Raw genomic sequence first — 19,758 nt, 5'->3', positions numbered from 1 at the left:
TGATCGGCTGCGGTGTTCGGCGCGGGCGGTGATGTCATGCAGCAGAAGAGGACGGCTCCCTGGATCCGACGGAAGCAGGTAACTTGCCTAGCAACATCTGGAGGGCTACAGTCTGAGACCACTATACGGAGGTCTCTACACTGTAGCCCTCCAGATGTTGCAAAACTACAACTCCCAGCATGCCCAGACAGCTGTTTAGGCATTCTGGGATTTGCAGTTTTGCAACAGCTGGAGATGTACAGTTTAGAGACCACTGCACAGTAATATCTATACTGTAGCATTCTAGATCTTGCAAAACTACAACTCCTAGCATGCCCACACAGCTGTATGCTGGGATTTGTAGTTTTGCAACATCTGGAGGTCCACAGTTTGGAGATCACTGTGCACTGGTCTCTAACTGTGGCCCTCCATATGTTGCAAAACTGCAAATCCCAGCATGCCTAAACAGCAACAGCTGTCTCGGCATGCTGGGAATTGTAGTTGCGTACCTCTATCTGTTGCATAACTACATCTCCCAGCATCAGTACATGCTGGGATTTGTAGTTTTGCAATAGCTATAGGCACACTGGTTGGAAAATACTGAGTTAGGTAACAGAACCTAACTGAAGGTTTTCCAACCAGTGTGCCTCCAGCTGTTGCAAAAGTACAACTCCCAGCATGCACGGTCTGTCAGTACATGCTGGAAGTTGTAGTTTTGAAACAGCTGGAGGTTTGACCCCCCCCATGTGAACATACAGGGTACATTCACACGGGCAGGTTTACAGTAAGTTTCCTGCTTCAAGTATGAGCTGCGGCAAATTTTTCGTCGCGGCGCAAATTTCTAGCGGGAAGCTCACTGTAAACCTCTGCCTGTGCGAACATACCCTAAAAACACTACACTACACTACACTAACACATAATAATGGGTAAAACACTACATATACACTCCCTTACACTGCCCCCCCAATAAAAATGGTGGCACCCTGTTTGGGAATCACTGGCGTAAAATACCCCTATGTCCACCCCTATGTAATCCCTAATTTAGTCCTCAAATGCGCATGGTGCTCTCTCACTTCGGAGCCCTGTCGTATTTCAAGGAAACAGTTTAGGGCCATATATGGGGTATCTCCGTACTCGGGAGAAATTGCACTACAACTTTTGAGGGGCTTTTTCTCCTTTTACCCCTTATGAAAAGGAAAAGTTAGGGGCTACACCAGCCTGTTAGTGTAAAAAAAAAAAAAAATAATTACACTAACATGCTGGTGTTGCCCCATACTTTTTATTTTCACAAGTGTTAAAAGGGAAAAAAGACCCCCAAAATTTTTAACGCAATTTCTCCTGAGTACGGAAATACCCCATATGTGGACGTAAAATGCTCTGCGGGTGCACAACAAGGCTCAGGAGTGAGAGCGCATCATGTACATTTGAGGCCTAAATTGTTGATTTGCACAGTGGTGGATGATTTTGGGGAAAAACCTGCATTTTAGTGAAAGAATTTTTTTCCCATTTACACATGCGACTTTAACAAAAAGTCGTCAAACACCTGTGGGGTGTTAAGGCTCACTGTACCCCTTGTTACGTTCCTTGAGGGGTGTAGTTTCCAAAATAGTGTGCCATGTGTTTTTTATTTTTTGCTGTTCTGGCAGCATAGGGGCTTCCTAAATGCGAAAATTTGCTTTTCAAAAGCCAAATGTGACTCCTCCTCTACTGAGCATTGTAGTGCGCCAGCAGAGCACTTGACGTCCACACATGGGGTATTTCCATACTCAGAAGAGATGGGGTTTCAAATTTTGGGGGGCATTTTGTCCTATTATACCTTGTAAAAAATTTAAATTTGAGGGAAAACCAGCATTTTAGTGGAAAAAAAAGTAATTTACACATCCAACTTTAATGAAAAGTCGTCAAACACCTGTGGGATGTTAAGGCTCACTAGACCCCTTGTTACATGCTTTAAGGGGTGTAGTTTCCAAAATAGTATGCCATGTGTTTTTTTTTTTTTTTTTGCTGTTCTGGCACCATAGTGGCTTCCTAAATGTGACATGCCCCTCAAAAACCATTTCAGAAAAACTCACTCTCCAAAATCCCATTGTCGCTCCTTCCCTTCTGAGCCCTCTACTGCGCCCGCCGAACACTTGACATCCACATATGAGGTATTTCCTTACTCGAGAGAAATTGGGTTACACATTTTAGGAAGATTTCTCTCCTTTTACCCCTTGTAAAAATTCAATAACTGGGTCTACAAGAACATGCCAGTGTTTCTCCTTCAATTTGCTGCTATTCCTGTGAAACACCTAAAGGGTTAACAAACCTTTTGAATGTCATTTTAAACACTTTGAGGGGTGCAGTTTTTTATAATGGGGTTTTATGGGGTATTTCTAATAGGAAGGCCCTTCAAATCCACTTCAAAACTGAACTGGTCCCTGAAAAATATAGATTTTGAAAATTTTGTGAAAAATGGGAAAATTGCTGCAATACTTTGAAGCCCTCTAAAGTAAAAACATGTCAACTTTATGATGGAAACATAAAGTAGACATGTGAATCAATATATAATTTATTTGGAATATTAATTTTCCTTATTTTTTGCTTCAAAGTAAAAAAAAAATTAAATTTTGTCATAAAATTTTGGAGTTTTTCACCAAGAAATAATGCAAGTATCGACAACATTTTACTACTAACATAAAGTAGAATATGTCACGAAAAAACAATCTCGGAATCAGAATGAAAGGTAAAAGCATCCCAGAGTTATTAATGCTTAAAGTGACAGTGGTCAGATGTGCAAAAAAATGGCCGGGTCCTACAGGGAAAATTGGCTGGGTCCTTAAGGGGTTAAAGAGGTACTCCACTGGAAAAAAAAAAATCTTAAATCAACTATTGCCATAAAGTTAAACAGATTTGTAAATTACTTCTATATAAAAATATTAATCCTTCCAGTACTTATCAGCTGCTATATGCTCCAGAGGAAGTTATTTTCTTTTTGAATTGAATTATTTCAGGTTAAATAAAGAATTGTATTATTTCAGGTTAAATGAAGTATTTTTTCTTTACATCCTCTCTAGTAACCAATTTTATTTCCATCCTCAGAAAAAGTTTAAAATCTACCAGGACTCATTCTCTACACCTTCCTCTTTTAATCTTTGTAAGATGTATAAGATTTCTATTCATGTTCCTTAGGAAGGGATAGCGGTACATTAAATGGCCACAAACACAAGTTTAAGAGCCTATGGGGATAAGTCTATAGAGACTTTAGGTAAACAATAAGAGGAAAAAGTTAATGAAACTTGAATTGCACAGGAAAACTATGTTGGCAGAGAGAGAGAGCAAAAACAGGAGAGGACAATAACATTCTTCTAAAATTCCAGCCTAGAAGTAATATCAGAATCATGCTGGTTATAAATGTATGAACCTGCTCAGTAAAAATATTGCATAATTTAATAAAAGAATAATAATCAGAGACAAGGAAACTTGAAGCAGGAATATGTCAGTCTCTCTGAGAAATACATTATGACCGAATAAAAAACAGTTTGAGAGATATACTGGGTCTTTAAAGGGGTACTCCGCTGCTCCAGCATTTGGAACATTTTGTTCCCAGTGCTTGGAGCGGGGGTCGTGACGCCACAGCCACGCCACTCGAGACGTCACCCCACGCCCCCTCAATGCAGGTCTATGGGAGGGGGCGTGGTGGTCGCTCAACCCCTCCCATAGACTTGCATTGAGGGGGTGCGGTGTGACATCACGAGGGGCGTGGCCATGAAGTCACAACCTCCACATATGCACCCAGAGTTCTAAATGAACGTCGGGTGCTGCACAGCTATCGCGGGGGGTCCCAGCTGCGGGACCTCCCGCGATCAGACATCTTATCTCCTATCCTTTGGATAGGGGATAGGATGTCTAGGGGCGGAGTACCCCTTTAAATATCAGGAGAGGAAAGATCGTCTTCAATTTCAACCAGAAATAATATAGTTTTGACTTTCTTAACTCACGAAAAAAAAAATTAAACATGTTTCCTGACTGGCTAATATCAGTAAAAAGAAGAGTCATCTTTACAGGAACCTCTATCATAGTCAAAGTTCACAGGGAGAGTCGGCACAAGACCACCTCCCGCCCATGCAGGTGACCTGCCAGCATGCCAGAGCTGGAATGACAATTCCGCAAGGTGTATGTGGTCACAGCAAAAACGCCAGACGTCCGTTTTTTGAAAAGCAGGCTTCAACTGTTATTTGCACCACAATGTGAACATATACAAAGTTTCGGCAACGTTTTGCCGAAACATTGCATATGTTCCCTTCGTGGTGCAATAAACAGTTGAAGCCTGCTTTTCAAAAAACAGATGTCTGGCGTTTTTGCTGTGACCACATACACCTTGTGGAATCTATCAAACAGGCTACACATCACAGGAAATTCATACCATAGATACAGCTTGGATTTACTGTTCTAATATTAACCTCAGTAGTCATGGCTTAGGCCATGTTCACACACTAAGCATTATGTCAGGATTTAGGTGCCTACAGCTCCTATTTCTAGGGTCTATTATGGGAAAAAATTTGTATTCCTTGCAATGCTTGTTCCCAATAATCGGAGATATAGTAGAAAAAAAGATAGAGATGGCACTTTATAGTGCCGGTTATCCGCGGTATTTGCGGAGAGTAGTAAAAAAGTAAAAGGACCTGCTCAACTTTACAGGTTCACCAAATTACAGGCACAACACTGGTATTCGCTTTGGGCTGGTCGCTGGTGAGTCGGGAGCAGCTGGCCGTTAGTCCCGTCGAGGACGGTGAAGAATGCAGGAGTACAGATGTGGGAGGTGGAAATCCCAGCAGAGGATTTCTTTTCCTTCCAGTGAAGATGCGACTCCGGCACTGTAGCGCTAGCGCTACAGTGCCGCAGTCGCATCTACACTGGAAGGAAAAGGAAACCCCTGCCGGGATTTCCACCTCCCACACCTGTACTCCTGTTCCCATTAATCGGCCTGTGCAAAAGGGACAAAGATCAGCTGACTGAGCAAATGCTTGTTGGTCAGGTGATTAGATCTTAACCCCTTCATGACCCAGCCCATTTTCACCTTCAGGACCTGGGCATTTTTTGAAAATCTGACCACTGTCACTTTAAACATTAATAACTCTGGAATGCTTTTACTTATCATTCTGATTCCGAGATTGTTTTTTCATGACATATTCTACTTTATGTTATTGGTAAAATTTCACTGATATTTGCATCCTTTCTTGGTAAAAAATCTACAAATTTCATGAAAATTTTGAAAATTTAGCATTTTTCTAACTTTGAAAGTCTCTGCTTGAAAGGAAAATGGATATTCCAAATAAATTATATATTGATTCACATATACAATATGTCTACTTTGTGTTTGCATAAAAAATTGACAAGTTTTTACTTTTGGAAGACACCAGAGGGCTTCAAAGTTCTGCAGCAATTTTCCAATTTTTCTCAAGATTTTCAAAATCGTAATTTTTCAGGGCCCAGTTCAGGTTGGAAGTGGATTTTAAGGGTCTTCATATTAGAAATACCCCATGAATGACCCCATAATAAAAACTGCACCCCCCAAAGTATTCAAAATGACATTCAGTAAGTGTTTTAACCCTTTAGGTGTTTCACAGGAATAGCAGCAAAGTGAAGGAGAAAATTCTAAATCTTCATTTTTTACACTCGCATTTTCTTGTAGACCCAATTTTTTAATTTTTACAAGGGGTAAAAGGAGAGAAATCACCCTAAAATTTGTAACCCAATTTCTCTCGAGTAAGGAAATACCTCATATGTCTATGAAAAGTGTTCGGCGGGCGCAATAGAGGGCTCAGAAGGGAAGGAGCGACAATGGGATTTTGGAGAGTGAGTTTTTCTGAAAGGGTTTTTGGGGGGCATGTCCCATTTAGGAAGCCCCTAGGTTGCCAGAACAGTGGACCCCCCCCACATGTGACCCCATTTTGGAAACTACACCCCTCATGGAATTTAATAAGGGGTGCAGTGAGCATTTACACCCCACTGGCGTTTGACAGATATTTGAAACGGTGGACTGTGCAAATGAAAAATTTTATTTTTCATTTTCACAGACCACTGTTCCAAAAATCTGTCATACACCAGTGGGGTGTAAATTCTCACTGCACCCCTTATTACATTCCGTGAGAGGTGTAGTTTCCAAAATGGGGTCACATATGGATATTTATTGTTTTGCGTTTGTCAGAACTGCTGTAACAATCAGCCACCCCTGTGCAAATCGCCTCAAATGTACATGGCGCACTCTCCCTTCTGGGCCTTGTTGTGCGCCCCCAGAGCACTTTGCGCCCACATATGAGGTATCTCCGTACTCGGGAGAAATTGCATTACAAATTTAGAGGGTCTTTTTTCCCTTTTACCTCTTGTGAAAATGAAAAGTATAGGGCAACACCAGCATGTTAGTGTAAAAAATTAATTTTTTTACACTAACATGTTGGTGTAGACCCCAACTTCACCTTTTCATAAGGGGTTAAAGAAGAAAAAGCCCCCAAAAATTTGTAAGGCAATTTCTTCCGAGTACGGCAATACCCCATATGCGTCCCAAAACTGTTGCCCTGAAATACGACAGGGCTCCAAAGTGAGAGAGCGCCATGCGCATTTGAGGCCTGAATTAGGGATTTGCATAAGGGTGGACATAGGGGTATTCTATGCCAATGATTCCCAAACAGGGTGCCTCCAGCTGTTGCAAAACTCCCAGCATGCCTGGACAGTCAATGGCTGTCCGGCAATACTGGGAGTTATTATTTTGCAACAGCTGGAGGCTCCATTTTGGAAACAGTAGAGTACCAGATGTTTTTCATTTTTTGGGGGGGAGGGGGGGGCTGTGTAGGGGTATGTGTATATGTAGTGTTTTTTACTTTTTATTTTAGGTTAGTGTTAGTGTAGTGTAGTGTTTTTAGGGTACAGTCACATGGGCAGAGGTTCACAGCAAGTTTGCCGCTGGGAGTTTGAGCTGCAGCGCAAAATTTGCGCCATCTCAAACTTGCAGCACTCACTGTGAACCTCCGCCCATGTGAGTGTACCCTGTACATTCACATTGGGGGGACGGGGCAAACATCCAGCTGTTGCAAACTCCGAGCATGCCCTTTGGCTGTCCGTGCATTCTGGGAGTTGTAGTTTTGCAACAGCTGGAGGAACACTGGTTTGGAAACACTAAGTTAAAGGGGTAGTCCAGTGGTGAAAAACTTATCCCCTATCCTAAGGATAGGGGATAAGTTTGAGATCGCGGGGGCTCCGACCGCTGGGGCCCCCTGCGATCTCTCTGTACGGGGGCCAGGCTCTCCGGCCAGATAGCGGGTGTCGACCCCCGCACGAAGCGGCGGCCGACACGCCCCCTCAATACGTCTCAATGGCAGAGTCGGAGATTGCCGAAGGCAGCACTTCGGATCTGCCATAGAGTTTTATTGAGGGGGCGTGTCAGCCGCCGCTTCGTGCGGAGGTCGACACGCCCCCTTCCCGGGGGCTGTCGGGGCTCCGTACAGGAGATCGCAGGGGGCCCCAGCGGTCGGACCCCCCGCGATCTCAAACACTTATCCCCTATCCTTAGGATAGGGGATAAGGTGTTCACCACTGGGTCACCACTGGACTACTCCTTTAAGTATTAAACTTTCAAGTGTTTTGCAAACAAACTTAGTGTTTCCAAACCAGTGTGCCTCCAGCTGTTGCAAAACTACAACTCCCAGCATGCATGGTCTGTCAGTGCATGCTGGGAGTTATAGTTTTGCAACAATTGCAACAGCTGGAGGCACTGAGGTAGGAAACGGACAGTGTTTCCCAACTAGTGTGCCTCCAGTTGTTGCAAAACTACAACTCCCAGCATGCCCAGACTGCCCAGGCATGCTGGAAGTTGTAGTTCGGCAATATCTGAAGGATCAGATGTTGCCGAACTACAACTTCCAGCATGCTTGGGCAGTCTGGGCATGCTGGGAGTTGTAGTTTTGCAACATCTGGAGGTCCACAGTTTGGAGACCACTGTATAATGGTCTCCAATCTGTGCTCTTCCAGATGTTAGAGAACTACAACTCCCAGCATGCCTGGACAGACTGAGCATGCTGGGAGTTGTAGTTTTGCAACATCTGGAAGAGCACAGATTGGAGACCATTATACAGTGGTCTCCAAACTGTGGACCTCCAGATGTTGCAAAACTACAACTCCCAGCATGCCCAGAAAGCCAAAGGCTGTCTGGGCATGCTGGGAGTTGCAGTTTTGAAACTCCCAGAGGCAGCAGTGAGATCGCTTTACGGCAATCTCACTGCTGCCAATGAAGATGCCGCACTGCTGCCGGAAACTCACCGCCGGGACGCAGCGCAGCCGGGACCGCATGGAGGACGCCGGGACCGCCGGGACCGCTCGGGACACCGCTCGGACGGGTAAGTGACGCCGGGGGACGGGTCAGGGACACTTAGCAGAGCGGTGTGTGTCCCGATCCCCGTGGTCGGGACTCACATACCGCGCTGCTAAGTATTTTCATAGCGAAACGCTGCTATCAGCTAGTCAGATTTGACCAGCTGATAGCAGCGATCGCTGGGGGGGGGTGGGGGATGAAACCCCCCGTGGTCGCATGGTAAGATGGCTGGCTATCAGTGATAGCCACCATCTTACCGGGCGCTGCGGGGTGCCGCGAGTAGCGGCAAAAATGTTCATGATGTACCTGTATGTCATGGGTCGGGAACACCTTGCCACCCATGACGTACAGGTATGTCATAGGTCGGGAAGGGGTTAAAGGAGTACTCCACTGGAAAACATTTTTTTTTTAAATCAACTGGTGCCAGAAAGTTAAACAGATTTGTAAATTACTTCTATTAAAAAAATCTTAATCCTTCCAGTATTAATCAGCTGCTGTTATGATCCACAGGAAGTTCTTTTCTTTTTGAATTTCCTTTCTGTCTGACCACAGTGCTCTCTGCTGACACCTCTGTCCATTTTAGGAACTGTCCAGAGCAGTAGAGGTTTTCTATGGGGATTTGCTCCTACTCTGCACAGTTCCTAAAATGGACAGAGGTGTCAGCAGAGAGCACTGTGGTCAGGCAGATAGGAAATTCAAAAAGAAAACAACTTCCTGTTGATGATACGGCAGCTGATAAATACTGGAAGGATTAAGATTTTTTAATAGAAGCAATTTACAAATCTGTTTAACTTTCTGGCACCAGTTGATTGAAGAAAAAATGTTTTCCAGTGGAGTACCCCTTTAAGTGCAGACATTATAATTACTGTTGTCAGCCACATATCACCCTGTGTAAACATGTCATGTGCCGCCGATAATGATTCATTTAAATAGGCACACAATTAATTAGGCCTTGTGAAGGCTTAGCAAAGAGCGCCGATCAGCAAGATCGGTGCTCATCTTGTTTACTGCTTTCTGTCGGCTTGTCTAAAAGGCAACGCAAGGCCTTTAACCCCGATATTATCTGATGACTTTGCATGTGAATAGTGTATTTTATAATCCACAGCCTGCTTATGTTATAAATTATATCATATTCCAAGAATCCAGTAAATAAATGCTGCACATTAGCTCTATTAAATTACTACAGGCAAAATCCATGTGGGGTTCCACTGGTGCGTTTTAGCTGCAGACTTGCTTAAAAATAAATAAATAAGTCAATAATAAATAACAGTAGATTTTCCTACGCAAAATCTGCTTTGCCATATACATCGCCTTATATTATAAAAAGGATTATATCTTGATGACACCGCCTTTCCATAAGCCTGTTAATGGCATAAGAATGTGGCCATACACTTTTAATAACCATCAGCCAAATGCCTGTTTAGCCAACATTTATCTCTACTGACTTACCCATTAACACAAATATTTCCTCTATGGGGAAGAGTAAGACACAGCGAGAACTATAGAATCGACAGGGAAAATCTAACATGTCCGATCCTTCTTTCCGGCAACATCATCTGTCAGGGAAGAATCAAGGGGCCACCATACAACTTAAACAGTAAACTGTACCCACCAAAAGGCAGTGCTGGGATCAGCTGAGGTGTTTGGGCACCTTTATATAATTCTGACAAACCTATCCTACAAGACATGCTGTTGAGTCAAACATAATAGCCATAGGAAAATGTTTATGCTTAAAAATGTGCCTAAAAATTTGATCAGCCACTGGTACGGATTCCTGGTACCACAAGTGCACAACAGTATCTAGAGCTGCCAAAAACTGGTGAGCCACAATATACACTACAGATAATGTGTGCAAACTTCCAGTCATAGACAACAGGACCCAACAATAGTTACCGTATATACTCGTGCTGAAAACACCCCCCTCGGCTTATACTTGAGTGAACTCTCAGCCTGTCAATCCCTTCAGATCAGTGGTCTTCAACCTGCGGACCTCCAGATGTTGCAAAACTACAACTCCCAGCATGCTGGGAGTTGCCGTTTTTAAACATCTGGAGGTCCGCAGGTTGAAGACCACTGCCGGGCCTTCGCCATCATCCAGACCCCCCCCCCCCCTCCTGTTTTCTACTCACCTCCCCTCGGTAGGAAGGAAGGGTGAGCTGATCCGGGCCATCTATGCTGCAGGGACCGTCTGGTGGGGAGGATTAGTCGTTCCAGGCTGTCCATCTTCATCGGGACGCCCTCTTCTCCACTCCGGGCTGGAGGTCCGCAGGTTGAAGACCACTGATTGAAGGGATTGACAGGCGGTGATGATGATGACACGGTGATGATGATGGGGGTCTGGATGATGACAGGGTGATGAGGATGGGGGTCTGGATGATGACAGGGTGATGATGATGAGGGTCTGGATGATGACAGGATGATGATGACGGGGGTGTTAATGACGGTGGTCTGGATGATGACAAGGGGGATGATGTATTTCCCACCCTAGGCTTATAGTTGAGTCAATAACTTTTCCTGGGTTTTTGGGGTGAAATTAGGGGCCTCGGCTTATATTTGAATATATACGGTATGTTGTTACTTTCTTTGTTTCATCTGGGAATATTTTAATGACTTTTTGATATAATAATACAGAATCTACACTCGTTCCCCTTCCCATATCCTTTTTATATGTTTATGTATGTTTTTATGGGATCAGTTGGGGTCACCAATTTTTGTCTATATATGTGTATCAATAAAATTTACGATTTTTATCTTTCGCACTACAATTGTTTGTCATGTGTTTTTTTTGGTGGAGCTTCTATATAGTTTTTTTTTTTTTTTTTTTTTTTTATAGTTATATTATAAGTAATGTCTATCACCACTCAAGTTATTACAGAAGTTGTATGTTTTGTGCTTCTATGTTTCGACCCATTTTTTACAGAAGGTTCTCTCGCAGTAATAACTTGTAACTTGCCCTGACGTGCACAGGGTACAGAAGCTATGCGGCTATTTAAAAGATATTTCTCAATCCTCACTGTACAAAAACAAGCCTGTAATTTGGCGGAGTCATTTATCTTTCAGATCTTGGCCAACCTTTACTATTAGATACACTGACTATATAAAATCCCTTTACTACTGTCAACTCCGAGATCATCTAACACCGATGTGAGACTCTCCACAAGACCTCATGATATATCTAACTAAACACCAGATTAGGGTGCACCTGGTACCCTCTCGATTGATGGTTACAACATACAAATAGTTAACATGCATGAGCATGGGGAATTAAAGGGGTTATCCAATAAGGCATTGTTATACCAAAAGTCCAGTCATTTTAAACTAATTTGCAGAATTTATAGCATACATAGACATTACTTATTTTTTTGCCTCCTTGTGTTCATATTGGTGCTCCTGCTAATCCCTAGTTCAGGGGTGAGCTCTCATCAGATCAGTCTCCTTCCTTTACTGGTAGTTCACCATGTAGCACTTTTTTTTTACTTCCCCTGCAGAAAATGTGATCCCCACAGTATGATCGCTCTTAGAAACTGAGCAGGAAAGCAGGACTGGGAAGAGTGACTTAGCATACCTGTCCTCCAGCACTCAGCTCAGTAGGTGGACATGCACATTGTATACACTTTGAACACCAATTGGCACCATGTAGGTAAATGCCACAATTCTTCACTGGATCGGTTTCTGTTTAATTTGACAGCATATAAATGGAAAATATAATTTCTTCTTGTCTATTTAGGCAGATGAGAGGGAGGCAGATGAGTAGTGCTTCTTCCTTTCCTCTGCAGTGAGCACAGATTGGCGGAGCAGCAGTAGTTTCAGTACCACCATTGACTTATAACGTGGCCGTTGGGGTTCCGTCTACAATTCCATCAGATTTGACATGCAAAACTGAGCAGCATGTGAAAATGACAAACACCATGTCTGAACCTTGGTAGACACTATAATAAGAAATAGGGGGACATCAACCATCCCTGGTATCCATCACAAGACAGATCTGGTACTGCCATGATAGGATGTATTATATTATAGTAAGCCCTGGAGCGCAGAGAATCGGAGCGGAGGTGCGCATGACAAGGGGATTATGGCCGAAGAGGAAGGTAAGGTTAGGTTGTGTGGGATAGTTAGGTGAGGAGAAGAGGGAGGAGTCTGGGAGGGCTACAAAGGAGAGGGAAGAGAGGAGGAGCCAGGCAGTTGCCGCGCAAGAGAAGAAGATTCCTGCCCACCCTCCCTTGTGGTATCAGTTTTCGTCGCAGCAGTGGATGGGGACAGGAGAAGTTCGGGAGGCACTCTCGATCGGGAGTAAGGTGGGGCGTGGAGGAGATACTTCCCGGCGGTATGGTTCCTGCGGCCATGGGGGGCCCAGGGAAGGATACGGGGTTCCGAAGGTGGTGCTCCAGGGCCAGGTGTTGGTCGGCCGGGAGCAAGAGTAGAAGACCCTAGGAATTCATGTTGGTGGAAACAAAGTGGTCTGGGTCTTCTCCTGTTAAGGTTGGGTAAGAGTTATGGTTATATACATATATATTTATGTTGTTGTATGACGTTCATACAAAAGTTATATTTATGCACAATGTTGTAATTGATATTTAATAAAGTTGGGCTGCTGTGGCCTTAGCACCATACAGATGTGTCGGTCATTATTGGGTGAGTGATTGTATGGGCAGGGACAGGCCACTAGAATCTCCCCTAGTCATGGTATTGTGAACAGCTTTATCTGTTCACTGTATGAGAGTGTTATCCAGTCATGTGTTATCCAGTCCCAGTATAGGGGCAGTTATCCAGTCACTATATCTGAGTGTTATGCAGTCAAGGTATAGTATATAGATGTATATCATCTATGGATCTGGGATCTATATATATGTATAGATCCCAGACACTTGTACAGCATAGTGTGCACTGTATTTCCCAATGGTCTTGGACATCAGTCTTGGGGAACAAAATCCACACCACTTAACACCAGGACCTGGCTGTGTGCTAGGCAGCAATGCCTTGTATATGTCACTGATTTACATTTAGCAATCACATTACCTATTACATTTACGGTATTATAATAAATGGTAAACAATGGTTTATTTTAGTTATTACATGATTGTTGATCATTAAGAAAGTTATAGAAATGTCTGAAATATATATACATTTTATAACTGTTTAATTGCAGGGGTTCTGACTGCTGGGACCCTTACACGATCTCACTTACCGCTGGACATCTTCTTCAATCTTTTTTATCATTGGCCAATTATCAATCTGTTTGTTCTGAAACAATAGATCCATGATAGTTGGCCAGGAAAACTGTACCTTTAATGGGGTGAATCAGGCTCAGTGCCAAGGACAGCATGAGCTGTAAATATATTAAAGGTACATTAAATAGTGCAATGACTGTGTTATTATACAGATATATTCAGATGTATGTACAGCATGTATGTACTCCTGGTAACTGAAAACCAGAAGCAGTGTACATACATCTTTTACGTCTGTATGCACGACATCCTGTGGGCTCTCTCCCATTTCCTCTCTTCCATCTGGTAATTTAGTGCCTGCTACTACTATAGTTATGCACTTTTGTATCCGATACCTACTTGGAATACAACAGAAGAGGGAAATACTCCTTCACTGAGATACAAGCACCTACATGACTTCTAGGAATGCAAACCCCAATCTTGGAGGGTTTTTACGTACTTCTAGAAACAGGCAGTCAAGATGAGAAAAAAAAAGGCTAGGTTCACACTGACATTTGCGTCTGACCCGATAGGCTCTTTTTTTAAATGTATTTATTTATTTTTTTGAGCCAATCAAACCCTGAAATGGCCTGGATGCAAAGGGCTACTTCTGGTTCCTGACGGACTCCATGCAAATGAATGGGGGCCGTCACGACCCAGCAGTAGCCAATTTCATCCCCATAATTTAACAGAATTTTAAGAACAGAAAAAGTGCTTGCACTGTTTTTTTCCGGTAAACTTGACGGAACTGCCGATGGAGCTCCACCTAATGGAGGCCAACAGCAGTGTGAACGAGGCCTAAGAGGTTTTAAAAAAAGATATATATATTAATAATAATAAATTCCAAAAAATTTAAATTGCGAACAACTAACTTGAAATGCATATATATATCATGTAATAAAGTGGCAGCAGTACATTTACTGTTTTCAAGCAGATCATCGATAAAATCTACATTTAAGCATTTGACAGATATGTGATTCCCTAAAAGTTCATTTAAGTAAGTTAGTGCCTCAGTCTCCGCTAGCCAACCTAAGAGACTGCCAAGAAATGTAAAGGAATGTTGAAAGAAGAATGTCCATCCATTAATCGCTACAAGATTGGCCTCCAACTGCTAAAGAAACATTTGAATACTGTCAACAAACTGTCATTACCATGGTTACCAGCTTATTTCTTGGTATTCATTTTTTTTTTTCTTGAAAAGACAGCCAAATTCCTTCACCGAGTTATTGACAGAATCCACATCTGGCACTTCCTGATAGTGACTTGCTATGCTGGCCTCCTATGTATAGTTTGTAACAGTAAATAAAACGAATAAAGAATTCTTTATAAAATCATCTTTACTATTTCATCAAGTGATATTTCAGAAACAGAAGCCCAATCTGGGAGAAAGTTCATACTCTGTAAATGTCCAGTAAAAGTAACCGCAGATATAGGGTAAAAATACTTGCCCGGTTAGGGTATATTCACACTACGGAATTTCCTTGTGCAGAGTAGCGCTCAGGAATTCCGCTTTATGAACCTTAACATTGGTGTAAATGGGTATTTTGCTGACCCATTCACACTGTGGAAAATTCTGACACTGAAATTGATCTGCAGAAAGAATGAAAATGCATCAATGGTGGCAGCAAAAGTCTGCATGGTCTGGCGGCCACTCAGACAGAATCTCCAAGCAGAATTCCTGGACGAAATTCCATGCGTAGATTCCTTAGTGTGAACATACCCTAAAAAATATTTTTTATTTTTGCACAAACTGAACAATCTTGAGAGCTGTGTCTGAGTTTCGCACAGAGATCAGGTAACACTCGACCAAAATAATATCCCCCAGGTAGATGTAGATGTAAGCCTAGGACTACATGGCGACATGTGTAGTACAAATCACATGTGACAACAAATCACATTTAAATCGTGCAACCAAAAAAATGGAGTGATTTGTCCTCAACTTGCTATCACAAGACTTTAATATTGTTGCAACTTAATTGTTAAGAAAAATAGATAAATAAAAAAAAATGTTTTAATTAGGAAACAGTTGCATTGAACTTGCACTGAGGTAAAGTGGCAATTCGCACTGGCATAGGCACGTGTGACTTGCAAGTATAAATCATTAGGTGCGATATTGCATTTTAACACTGCAATCTTAATGTTTTGCGTTAAAAGTTTTCATGTAGCCCTAACCTAATTAGGAACAAGTGCTCGTCTGTCACTAGATCACTAGGGCAACTCTGGTTGCATGACATGAAGATTGCAAAGTCATAATGCAACATCACATCTAATGATTGTCAGTGTTGTGATGCGACCTGCAACTTGATTAGACCGCAACACAACACTAACATAAAGTCCGACTCTGCCAGCACTGACTACTCACTACAAATCATGTGTGACTGCAACCTTCTTAAAACTTCTCAACTGTAATAAAGTTGGGTGATAATCAGTCATACAAACATTTTGGTCACATGACTATTTGCTGTTGCAGGACACATGATGCCATATAGCCCTCTTCTAATATATAGGATAGAAAGGAAGCCACCCACTATATACAGCACTATAGCTTTTGTCAAACAAAAAGTAAATAAATACATGAATGAATAAATAAATAAATAAATAAATAAATAAATGAAGAGTCTGTTTACTATAATATTAGAAAATAAAAAGGAGTTGTGTTATTTTCTTTTATCTTCCATGATTGTTGCCCATAGCTCATGGATAAGAGTCGTGTTGATTCTAGAAAAAAACATACACCTCTTATTTACTCTTTTTTTGCAGGGTTATCCTCTTTGAACATCCCTTCTCTCTCACAGATGAGTTGCAAGCAATAAACCTGCTAAGAGATGAGGATCCTGGCTATTAGCCCTCTCTAGTGACTCAGAATCAAAAGCTACTCCAGTGGGTACTCCAGTGGAAAACAATTTTTTTTTAAATCAACTGGTGCCAAAAAGTTAAACATATTTGTGAATTTCTTCTATTTAACCTCTTAAGGACTTAGGGCGTACCTGTACGCCCTAAGCCTGGTCCCGGAGTGAAAAACAGGGTCACGCCGTGATCCCACTTGACACCGGGTCGGTCCCGGCTGCTAACGATAGCCAGGACCCTGGCCAGGACCGCGCGCTGTTAACACTTCAGACGCGGCGATCAAAGTTGACCGCCGCGTCTGAAAACGAAAGTAAACCGTTCCCGGCAGTTCAGATAAAATCGCGATGTTCTGATCAGCTGGGACGCAGGCGGAGGTCTCCTTACCTCTCTCCGCAGCGTCCGATCGTCGATTGATTGCTCCAAGCCTGAGCTACAGGCTTGAGCAATCGAGCCCCTATCTGACTGATCCGTGCAAAGCTATGGCTTTGCAGGGATCAGCATAGGAGATCAGTGTGTGCAGTGCTATAGCTCCCTATGGGAGCTATAACACTGCAAAAAAAAAAAAAGTGAAAAAAAAAGTTAACAAAGGTCATTTAACCCCTTCCCTATTAAAAGTTTGAATCACCCCCCTTTTCCCATAAAAAAAAAAAAGAAAAACGTGTAAATAAAAATAAAAATAAACATATGTGGTATCACCGCATATGAAAATGTCCGAACTATAAAAATATATTGTTAATTAAATTGCATGGTCAATGGCATGCGCACAAAAAATTCCAAAGTCCAAAATAGTGTATTTTTGGTAACTTTTTACCGTATTTATCGGCGTATAACACGCACTTTTTAGACTAAAATTTTTAGCCTAAAGTCTATGTGCGTGTTATACGCCGATACCGCCCCAGGAAAGGCAGGGGAAAGAGGCCGTCGCTGCCCGCTTCTCTCCCCCTGCCTTCCCTTGGGTCTAGAGCCCTGCTGCCAGCCCTTCTCACCCCCTGGCTATCGGCACCGCTGCCCGTTCTGTCCCCCTGACTATCGGTACCGGCGTCGATAGCCAGGGGGAGAGAAGGGGCAGCGGCACCCAATGCCGGCGCCGCTGCCCCGTTGCCTCCCCCCATCCCCGGTGGCATAATTACCTGGGTCGGGTCCGCGCTGCGGCAGGCCTCCGGCGTGCATCCCCTTCGTCGTTGCTATGCGCTGCATGGCATGGCGCATGACGTCAGTGCGCCGCGCCGTGCATAGCAACGACGCAGGGGACGCACGCCGGAGGCCTGTAGCAGCACGGACCCGACCCAGGTAATTATGCCACCAGGGATGGGGGGAGGCAACGGGGCAGCGGCGCCGGAAATGTGTGCCGCTGCCCCTTCTCTCCCCCTGGCTGTCGGCGCCGCTTCTCTCCCCCTGGCTATCGGCGCCGGCAATGGGGCGCCGGCACCGATAGTCAGGGGGACAGAACGGTCAGCGGCGCTGATAACCAGGGGGAGAGAAGGGCCGGCAGCAGGGCTCTAGACCCCAGGAAAGGCAGGGGGAGAGAAGCGGGCAGCAACGGCCTCTCTCCCCCTGCCTTTCCTGGGGATGTATCGGGGTATACACGCGCACACGCGCACCCTCATTTTACCATGGATATTTGGGTAAAAAACTTTTTTTACCCAAATATCCTTGGTAAAATGAGGGTGCGTGTTATAGGCCGGTGCGTGGTATACCCCGATAAATACGGTATATCATGAAAAAATTAATAAAAAGCAATCAAAAAGTCTGATCAATATAAAAATGGTACTGATAACAACTTCAGAACATGGCGCAAAAAAATGAGTCCTCATACCGGCCCGTACGCAGAAAAATAAAAAAGTTATAGGGGTTAGAAGATGAGAATTTTTAACATATAAATTTTCCTGCATTTAGTAATGATTTTTTTCCAAAGTACGACAATATCCAATCTATATAAGTAGGGTATCATTTTAACCGTATGGACCTACAGAATAAAGATGAGGTGTTATTTTTACCGAAAAATGCACTGCGTTGAAATGGAAGCCCCTAAAATTTACAAAATGAAATTTTTTCTTCAATTTTGTTGCACAATGATTTTTTTCCGTTTCGCCGTGGATTTTTTGGTACAATGACTAATGTCACTGTAAAGTAGAATTGGTGGTGCAAAAAATAAGCCATCATATGGATTTATAGGTGCAAAATTGAAAGCGTTATGCTTTTTAGAAGGTGATGAGGAAAAAATGAAAATGCAAAAATGGAAAAACACTGAGTCCTTAAGGGGTTAAAATCTTAATCATTCCAGCACTTTTTGAATTTCCTTTTATATGTGTGTGTGTGTGTGTGTGGATCGAAAGAACCTGGAACTGACCTCTTGGCCCAATGCTTGGTATATGTCAAGGGATTGTCTAGTTCACAAGGTGAGATGATGTGGAAGGGTATGACGGCTTTTATCAGGACACATTGACCTGTCCAGCTGAATTCCAGCCTGGTTTTAAGTTTGAAATCCCCACATACAAAATAAACATCCCCAATCATTTATGGCGTGAGTTAGTGACATACATATAGTACACAGACCCCTTATCTAGTGGTACCCTTAGTACACGTCATGACCTGACATACCTCCTCTCCCATAGCCACCTGGGATTTTGATGTATTTACCCAGAACACATAGGCTGAGGACTGTACTATGGCTACCAGCTGTAACCCTAGTAACCACACAAATAACATGGTGAATTTATTGTTCTGGGACAAGGCTACTCTTGAACCTCTTGCAATCAGATGCATGGATCCAAGTGGCCTTCCCATCTAACTTGACTGAGGTGGGCGTGGTTAACACAACCTGGTACGGACCATCATATCTGGGTTCAAGAGTGTTCCTGATGTGTTGCTTTGTTAAGACCCAGTCGTCATTGACTCATATTTCAACTGCATTTGTTGTAGGTAATAGACCTCTCATCTAGGACTGGACCCGAACAGTATCTCATATGGAGTTAACTTGTGTGGGTATGCCTTACACTAAACAGGGCTATTGGTAGACTCTGCACCCAATACATGCCTGTCTCTATCGTCATTTTGAGCAGTTTTGAATTCCATTTAGTCTTTCTGTATGGAAGGCTAAGTCCCTAGTATTTTCCATACAGCTGGAGTTGGCTCAGTCCTTCCTGTGTTGCATTCTGCACAAATGAAACAGGCTTGACCGTACTTGACCAGGGCTGGTGTGATTTCTGGAGCAATCCACAATTTGCTTATCAGATCCTTCATGATGGTTTTGGACTGATAAGTGGGTCCATGAGCCAGGGCTGCAATTATTGGATACAATGCTTGGGGTAGGCACACTTTCTTCTCTTGAGTCCAGAGTCCAGATTCTTCCTGAGATTCTCCTCTCTTCTTCCACATTTC

The 19,758-nt window shown here is 43.2% G+C and overlaps 1 protein-coding gene across 2 annotated transcripts in view; it reads right to left on the bottom strand.

The window, feature by feature from the left end:
• The window catches only part of WWC3 (WWC family member 3), a 214,728-nt gene that overhangs the window by 136,291 nt on the left and 58,679 nt on the right, over positions 1-19,758 (bottom strand). The window contains exon 1 of one of the 2 annotated variants that reach the window (XM_056558883.1): positions 10,456-10,511. The exons of the other annotated variant lie outside the window; for it this stretch is intronic. Coding sequence (XP_056414858.1) covers positions 10,456-10,496 — 41 coding nt within the window. The 5' untranslated portion in view covers positions 10,497-10,511. Of the gene's footprint in view, positions 1-10,455; positions 10,512-19,758 lie in introns of those variants that run through there. 2 annotated transcript variants of the gene reach the window in all.

The sequence above is a fragment of the Hyla sarda genome, chromosome 2 (assembly GCF_029499605.1).
Source record: "Hyla sarda isolate aHylSar1 chromosome 2, aHylSar1.hap1, whole genome shotgun sequence".
NCBI lineage: Eukaryota > Metazoa > Chordata > Amphibia > Anura > Hylidae > Hyla > Hyla sarda.
The sequence above is the reverse complement of the archived record's forward strand: the minus strand, read 5'-3'. Positions and strand labels throughout refer to the sequence as shown.